At 42.8% G+C, this 9,120-nt stretch overlaps 1 protein-coding gene across 1 annotated transcript; it reads left to right on the top strand.

Moving 5' to 3' along the window:
• Window positions 1-2,496: 2,496 nt before the first annotated feature.
• On the top strand, window positions 2,497-5,981 carry LOC147905403 (spermidine synthase 1-like). The gene is made up of 10 exons (XM_087380110.1): window positions 2,497-2,690; window positions 3,218-3,284; window positions 3,540-3,634; window positions 3,754-3,856; window positions 3,958-4,046; window positions 4,163-4,319; window positions 4,732-4,807; window positions 4,909-4,967; window positions 5,059-5,198; window positions 5,596-5,981. The coding sequence occupies exons 1-10, from the start codon at window positions 2,497-2,499 to the stop codon at window positions 5,675-5,677; spliced, it is 1,062 nt and encodes a 353-aa protein (XP_087236236.1). The 3' UTR covers window positions 5,678-5,981.
• Window positions 5,982-9,120: the final 3,139 nt, after the last annotated feature.

Raw genomic sequence — 9,120 nt, 5'->3', positions numbered from 1 at the left:
GTACCAAATGAGGAGGTGCAGAGGGCTAGAAATCTCTGCTAGGCTATGAGAGAGAACATTGTACAGAGGTTTGATATGGTCTTTCTGGAGAGATATCTCTCCCTGGAAGAACTTAAAGAGGTGGTTTCTGTCATGGCTGATGGGAAAACCCCTCGAGAGGATGGATTGCCTATTGAGTTTTATAAAGCATTCTTGGAGGTGATTGGGCCTTATCTTCTCCTCCTTTGGCAAGAAAGTGTCAAGAATCGAGCTCTGCCTACCCATATCAATGGAAGGGTTATTGAGCTCATTCCCAAAGAAGGACATAAGGATGAACTTAGGAATTGGAGACCCCTCACTATGTTGAACTGTAGTTATAAAATCTTTGCCAAACTGCAGCCAAAGCTTTAGCTTGGGACCTCTTTTTTACTCTTATATGAAGCTCCTGGTAACTAATGCATCAACCAAAATTGGTGTCAATGGTGAAATGAGCAAGCCTTTCCCTTTAATGTAGTCAATCAAACAGGGATGCCCTTTTACCGTTTGCTCCCCAAAAGAAAAAAACATTAATAAAGCTTCATAAGCGGACTACTTGGGCCATTTTTAAGACATTGGATTCTCTTGCATTTATGATATAAAGTCCGTTGTAGATTGGTACGTACATGGAGCTAGCACGAGTGGACGTCACTCAACAAAAGAAATGATATCCTTACAATACAAGGATTTTTTCAAGTATTTTACTTTTAGGGTTCTTGAGAGAGATTTCAAAATTCTAAGCACACGTTAACTATGTTAGTGACGAGTTCCTACATACAATTTTTTTTAGGACATATAATTCACTTTTTATGGACTGAGAGTGACATGCGCATGTGTTGTTTCGTGGAAACAAGTGACTCCATCTGGTTGCCATGCAAAGGTAGTTATTGGGTGGTGACGTGGCATGATAAAGGCGGTTAAGAGGGGGCTAATAACAATATTGATAAGGCATTAGGCGTGCGAGCAAGGGGGTCCACGCGAGTATTACCGGAATCAATGCCGGCGATGCGAGCGTGCTTCGGCCTCTCGATTCCCGGCGAATATTCCCGGCGAGGGCCAATGCTACAGCGGGATGATATAAAAGCTGATCCAAGTGCTGCCGGATTCTTTGAAAATCGTGCTCGTGCTGTTCGGATTTGAATTGGATTCACGGAATCCAAGATCCCACATTCCGCATCTGCTATAAACTTTTCGAAGTTCAAACTAAATGGGTCGGGTAAAAAAGAAAGGAGCCGTAATGATTATAGCCGCAAAAGATGGAGTTTCCAATTAGGATTCGGCTTTGGGGGGGGGAGGGGCGGGGGAGGGGCCCGTGCCACGTCCACGCCACGCTGGCAAACATGCATGTAGATTCGGCCACGCGGCGAGACAGGACTGGCTGGGGCAGGGGTTGACTAGGGGTTTAGGGGCGTCGCTTGCAGGGGTGGACAGACATGACACGCAGTCAACGTGGGTGCATTTAGCCGCCAAATCGCCGGCTAAATTGGCAAAGATATAAATATGGCCAAGGTCCATGCAAACGACCAACGGGATGGCACGATCTAGTGGCAGGCACGCGCGAATTGAAATATGATGAATCATGAAATGATGAAAAATCCAACTGCATACATCGATAAGGCCGCACGATAGATCATAGGGATGTAGACAGTAGTACCATGAAGGACTAGTAGCCTACGAGGGCTAGTCTTAGGGCTAGCACGGGCGATCCATGAGCCTACACGTGCGCTCCCACCTACTTCGCCCGTCGTGATACTTTCGCGGTGGGGGCAGCCGGCGGCACTGTCTGCCCGGGCGTTGTCTGCCATGCTGGGGCGGGGCGGGCAGGCATGATGGGATAGGCCGGGTGGGGTGCAGGCGCACGCCCGGGCAGCCGGGGGATCGTGATACTTATCCGTGGTCCAGATAGACGGCCGGCGGGGACGGGATGGAATCCCGGCACGGTCCACGTGGGGCGTGACGCCAGCATTACCTGCACGCTTCCAAGCCGGGACGGGGGCCACGCGGCAAAAAGCGCGAAAAGGACGGCCGGAAATTGGGGGCCGGAGGCCGCGGTTGGATGACGTGGAGGGGTTAAAAGGAATGAGAACGACACAAGGGTTTGATAATAGCCGTCATAATAACAGGGGTGGAAGAGTGGGGGGGGTCGACGTGGGGTCCAGGTGGCAAGGGGAAGGCCAGCGGGGCAACCGAGGCGAGGCAGTATAAAAATAGGGGCTAAGGGTACACAATTCAAAGGATGTAGAAAGTACTTATAAACTTAATATAAAGGATTTTGCTTATTATTACAGACACACAAACCTATCGCTCTCAGTGTATACTCTCTGCTGCTTCTTCTTCTTCATCACCACCCTGCACAGCATAGCTTCGAGTTCCATCGCCATAGCCATGGGTGAGACCACCTTCCTCCCCCTCCCCCCCCACGCCTCCCCCTTCTCCAACCCTTCCTCCCTCCCCCCTCGTAAATCCTCCCTCCCTCCCCACATGCATGCCTCCCCCCCCCTCCCTCCTTGTCGAACCGCCTCCCTCGACAACGGATTCCCTGACCCCCCCCCTTCCAATGGAGTTTCCGAGAACGGATCGCTTGACTCTTCCCCCCCTGCTGCTCCGCCTCGCCCTTGCGTCTGGTACGAGGAGGAAATCGAGGAATCTCTGCGATGGTGCTTCGGGCTCAAGAGGTCCGTTCTCCTCAGGAGAATGTCGGTTCTCAGAGTCCGCGGTCGTATTAGCCCAATCTAGTGTCGATTAGTGTGCACTCTCTCTAGCATACGGGCTTTCTCTGCTGTCCTGCGAGAAGCTTGGGGTGATTGAATTGTATAGTAACGGCGCATCTTTGCTGCTGGGTAACATGCATTGGTCAAAATAAGCACTTCACGACCACGATCGTATATTAGTGCGCTCCTGCAGCCGTCGTTTGTCAACAACTTTTCATTTTTCACTTGCGCATGCTCTATACTCTGCAAGGTGTCCTGCATGATAGGCCAGAGCAGTGCCCTCACTCGTAGGGTCACAGTGTGATATTGCCCGGCACACGTAAAAGGGCTGGTAGTCCTAAACCCGTCGTCACTTGTGCACGCTCAGAATAAAATCTCCCAACTGGACGATGCGATCCTAGGATGGCTTTATGTATGATGTCGAGAAAATGTTCTCAACAGTTTTCTAATCTGATGCAGCTTTGCATGCCTGTTTGTTCACGATGCTGCAGCATTCTGCACACCGGAGCCAGCAAATATCAAGATATTGCTTTGTTGGAGACAGATCCATTCGGCAAGGTAATATGGAGCGTTTAACGTTTCATGAATTGTGGATGGCTGGGTGGCTATGGGCGGCGGGGGGAGGACCGGACCAGAGAGAGAGGGGAGGGAGAGAGTTTAACAGATCTGCCACGTATGTCTCCTTTACATGTTTCTGCATTGCACCAGAAGAAAGGCTGCGAAATGGCCGATTGCTTTTCCCACACGAGTGTCGAATTTATCTTCAGAGTATTGTCTCTATGTAATTAAACTGTTGAGTTTTGCTGCTTGCAGGTCCTAGTTATCGATAACAAGCTGCAATCAGCTGAGGTGGATGAATGGGTGTATCATGAATCTCTTGTACACCCGGCACTCCTCCATCACCCCAGGTTTGTTACTTCCGCTATTCTTAATCCAGTTGTCAATCTCAGTATGGCGTTGGTTTCTCAATTCTTGAGGTTTTTCACTTTTTCATAAACGGTTGAGGTGGTTTGGATTTCGTTTACAGCCCCAACAATGTGTTCATAATGGGGGGTGGGGAGGGCTCAACTGCTCGGGAAGTGCTTCGCCATAGGAATGTACGGAAGGTTGTTATGTGCGATATCGATGAAGTAAGCACTTCAATTTTATGTGGTCATATAATTTACTCTTGTGGGATTTTCTTCAATTCTAGCTTCGAAATCTTCACTGAGCCAATTGCTGCCTTTTACAGGATGTAGTGTCATTCTGCTCCAACTACCTAACTGCAAATAGAGATGCCTTTTGTAGCAGTCGTCTCGAGCTGGTCATCAACGATGCAAGGTCCCATTTTTCCTTTACTATTTGTATTGCTGCAGATCTTGATTCGTTTTTGTGACTTCTTGTCACCTTCTTTGTGAAGATGGTGGATTATTGACTCAGTTTTCTTCCTCTAGCAGAGCGGAGCTTCAAAATCGGGAGGAAAAGTTTGATGTTGTCATTGGTGATTTAGCTGATCCCATGGAAGGGGGTCCTTGCTATCGCTTGTATACGAAGGACTTCTATGAGAATATTATCAAATCCCGGCTTAATCCAGGGGGGATATTTGTCACCCAGGTTTGCATCCTAGCTTTTTTTAACATAATGTTTTGCATTTTAGGTGTCCAATAATCCCCCAATACTCCCTACATTTTTCAAGGGTAATTGACTATGGGGCTAAGTACAATGAATAACTAACTTTGGAAAAGTAAACTAGTGCCACGTGAGGAACCTGTTACACACTTTTTGTTTATATGCAGTACGGTGTTTAACAGATTATTGATATCTCTTGATAGTGGCCGTGAATTCTCCTCACAAATGATTAATTTGAAAACACTGCTCTGAAGTTTCCCTTTAAGCTACAAGGCACGCTCATAGAGTTAAAAGATTCAGGATAGCATGACGTTCTAAGAGTTGAGTCCACGTTACATAGTAGTACTGGTAACTATGGGATAGCCCAAGGTTTCAATTTATCTTCTGTTTGGGACAGGCTGGCCCTGCTGGCATTTTATCGCATGGGGAAGTGTTTTCATCAATCTACAACACTCTTCGCAATGTTTTTGCATGTATGCCTTCTACCCTTGAATAGCCCTCGTCAGTCTGAAGATACCTTCTGCTACCGTTTTTTATAATGCCATCATTTTCTGAGTTTCTTGTGCCTGCACAGATGTTGTGCCTTATGCAGCTCATGTACCGTCTTATGCTGACACTTGGGGCTGGGTTATGGTGAGTCAGCACTGAGCTTCTTCAATAATGTCTCTTACAGTAGCTCAGTTCAGTTTCAGACTTCGCTATATATATTTTCTTCTGTATCCAGGCTTCAGACAAGCCCTTCCCACATATTAGTCCTGTGGACTTTGATGCAAGGGTAAAACAACGTATAAAAGGTGACCTCCGCTTTTTGGATGGAGAAACTCTGGCTGCAGAAACTATGTTGAATAAGACAGTTCGTAAAACGTAAGCCACGAGAGACTTGCATCTTGTCTTCATGCAGAGCATGTATGATTTTACAGAGAGATTTATTGTGTTCATGCATGAGAGAGAGAGAGAGAGAGAGAGAGAGACTTCTGGGGCATCTTTACGGCAATCATTTTATGATTGTCTGCATGTGTGGGATTTAGATTATCCTACCTTGTTATATAATGAGAGATCTTCTGATACTTGTAACTGACTGCTCCTTTTTTAGGCACTGCTCTTTGTGATATGATGGATTTCACAAAAAACAAGTGTGTGTGTGTGAGAGAGAGAGAGAGAGAGAGAGAGTGTGTGTGTGTGTGAGAGAGAGAGAGAGAGTATTTCCAGACAAGTTCAGGTTATGTGCTGATGGTTACTAAGCTATATTTGGGATTTGCAGATTAGCACGGGAAACACATGTATATACTGAAGGCTCAGCACGTTTCGTGCATGGTCGTGGGCGGGCACTCTCTCTTCAGTAGATATTTTCCTCTACAACTCAGAAATTGCACGCTTGAAAGACTTTGCACAGCTTGAAAGCCTTCGCACAGCTTCTGAACCTCGGCCTCATTTTTCCGAAATTTATAGCCATGGGTTCCAAAGCAAAGCTCACTGTACATTGTCTCACACACGTTTTTTAGCTTCTGTAGATGCAAAAGGCTCTGCTGGATTCCGCTGATAAAGTGTCAAGAAATAGTATGGAAAGATACAACATCCTTGTCCTGGAATCTCAACCTTATTTCTCATTACAATGTAAATTTGAAAGGCATATCATTTCTTGGGTGTTTTGGGTTCCATATACAAGTATCCATGTTAATATAGTCTTGGATAATTTTACTGTTATAAACTTCCTATTCATTGCTGGATGAAGTTCCGAATGGGGAAAATTTTACATCCTTGCTGTCTTTTACAAGATGATAAAACAAAGGCTAAGCAGTTTGAAACTATCAATACTAAGCGTTCACTCTGTAGAGTTACATGATAGAAAGCTGTCTAGTTTGGCCATAAATAATGAAAGAGGATATCTGCGAGCTGTGGTTGAGTAGATGTTATCTACGACAAAGAATGGAAGGAAAAAAGTTCTATAAATAATGGCCTCTATATAGAGACATGAAATCAAACTTTACAAGAGAGAAGGAAGCCATTTGCAATGTATGGAGTCGTTCGAATTTCCATTTTTGCTGCAGGATCTTCAAAGACTCATAATTTTAAAAGCCACCCCATTCAAGATGATGGTCCTAAGTAGATTTAGAATTATTTGCATTACTGCCTCACATAGCTCATCAAAATGTGATGATGCTAAGGTCTAGTCATGATGGAGAGGAGCTGCTCTCGTCCATTGTTTTTTTTATTTAGAAAAACTTATACCTTGGGTCAGCTCATAGTAGATTGATCAAAGGCCCATTGTGTGACCTTAATAATATTTAGCAAACATGGTGCCACGGTTGAAGTTACACAATGATTCCAAGTGTGGTATTCTTGGATTTGCAAAAAGCATTTGTGATGTGCCACTTTAGCGTGGAGTCTATGCCTAATTTGTAATATTTTATTTGAGTTGATTTGTATATATATTTTGTCGTAATGTAAACATCACATTATCGTGTAGTCAGCATCTCTTTTTGGGAATCTTCTCTCTAGAGAGAGAAGACTCATGATTTTGTACACTTTCACAAAATTTTAAATACCAAGAAGTATATTGAAAATGCCCAGGATATTAAAGAAGCATTCCTGGTGGCAAGAACCTAAAGGGTTATACCTTCTTGTGAGTATTTAGATGTCTTTTTGTCTCCGACCTTTACAATTAAAAACAGTGAGTCTCTAGTGACCAGCTAGCTCTATGACCATAATTACATGCATAATTTTATAAAATAGATAAACAATTTGGAAATGATCACTTTTTGGTATATAGTAGTCCCAAAGATCGTCTTTTGATTTCAACTCTTCAAATCAAAGAAATGTTTTGCACTCATATAGATCTAGATATAAAACTTTGTTTCATGCTTTGAAAAGTTGAAAGGACCTAATAGAAAGGGATAGATGGATTGAAAGGAGCTAACTTTCCTTACGGTTAACTTGAAATGTGAAAAAGGAAGCGAAGATAGCTTGAAAGCTATTGGTGGATTTTTACATCTATTAATGAAATTGAAAACTTTTCCTTTGAAAAAGGAAGCAATATTAAACCAAGATAGCTTGAAAGCTATTAGTATCTTGATTGTATAAACATTTAAATATTCCTTAAATGAAATTCACATGGACATCTATTATGGCAAATGCATAACCTTTTGTGGAAAACCTTTTACTTAACATCCAAAGTATGTATTTGTCTTGTTACTTGTCTCGAAATGTGATTTGGCAAACTTTACACTTCACATTTTTGAAATATTATATTGGCTCCTTTGGCAAACTTTACACTTCACATTTTTGTAAAAGCATGGATTTCATGAGCAATAACTTGATCAAATAGTGTGTATCCATGCTAACATTGATTGGTGTAATAGTATGTATATATAATTATAATGAATAGTACCAATGGGCAACTAGAGATTTCACAACAATGGCACCCTCCACTAACACACATACATACAATCATTGTGTGTGTGCACATGCGCGCGTGCGTTCCCACATGTGTAATAGTATGCATGTATAATTATAATGAATAGTACCAATGTGCAAGAGATTTCACAAAAATGGCACCCTTCACTAACATACATATTGTGCGTACATACATGTGTTCCCACGCATGCACACGTGCAACTGTGTATCTACACATGTAGATACACTTGCATGTATATATGTATGTTGTTGCTAAGACAACTAAAGCCAAACTATGTCATGAATGTAGGTCACTTGTCAGCGGAACTATCAACAAATAGTATCAAAAGAAATTTAACAACAATGGAATGATGTGCCTGCATACATACATACATGCATGCATGATCACAATAAACCCAATAGTACAAATGATGAAGTCATCAGCATCTGTGATCTTGAAGGATATCTAACTCTCGAGAATATAAATAATATGTAGAATATTTTTCTTGAGTAAGGTCAAATCATGATATGGTGTATCCAATCAAGGCATTCTTTTGCACAATGATGAGCACTAGTGGATGGGATTACATTTGGTAGCAACCTCATGATAACATGATTTTTTTGAGGGGCATGCTATCCAATTATGGCATTGACAGACATCCAACTTTGAAATTGAGAATGCAAACAAAGTTTTTTCTTTGAGTAGGTTAAAAGCATGATTCGGTGTATCCAATCAAGAAACTATTTGGGGGCATGTCATGATGATGAGCACTTGCAAAATTAGTAGCAAGCTCATGATGACATGTACAATATCTCATGTGCTCATTGTTGGATTTCTTGAGTAGCATGATACTTCACCATCACCCACATTGGTGGGTCCAAATTTTCAACCCGACCCAAAATTGCACCACCTATCATCTCTATAGAGACTTATCAACTACAATTTGCACTATAATAGTGCATGTAGCACTAGCATTACCAGATGAATTATAAGTATACCACCTAGAGGCCCCATGGAGGCGGTTGTATTTTTCTATAGTGAGCATGTTAACTAGTGCTTGTAGCACTAGCATTACCATACCAAATGTAAGTCTACCACCTAGAGGCCACATGGAGGCTGTTGTATTTTTCTATAGCCACCATGTTAGTTCTTGCCACCCACAGCTGTAGTCAAAGGGTATTTTGTGAGCATGATGCCATTGAGACCCCTCCATGTTTCTATGCTAAGAAAGCTATGGAGTTCTCTAGTATTTTTCATGTGTGTATATGTTATGTACTATCTACACAATCTATGTACACAACTCATGAGGATCCTAGACTGCCTGAAGGCAATGATTGTTTAATGAGTTAGTGGAATATTGAGTTGTGGATATTAGTAATGCGCATTTGTGAG

The sequence above is a fragment of the Dipteris shenzhenensis genome, chromosome 1 (assembly GCF_047967505.1).
Source record: "Dipteris shenzhenensis isolate YYH24624 ecotype China chromosome 1, Dip_SZ_1.0, whole genome shotgun sequence".
NCBI classification, from domain to species: domain Eukaryota; kingdom Viridiplantae; phylum Streptophyta; class Polypodiopsida; order Gleicheniales; family Dipteridaceae; genus Dipteris; species Dipteris shenzhenensis.
Note: the sequence above shows the minus strand (reverse complement) of the source record. Positions and strands in the feature narration are given on the sequence as shown.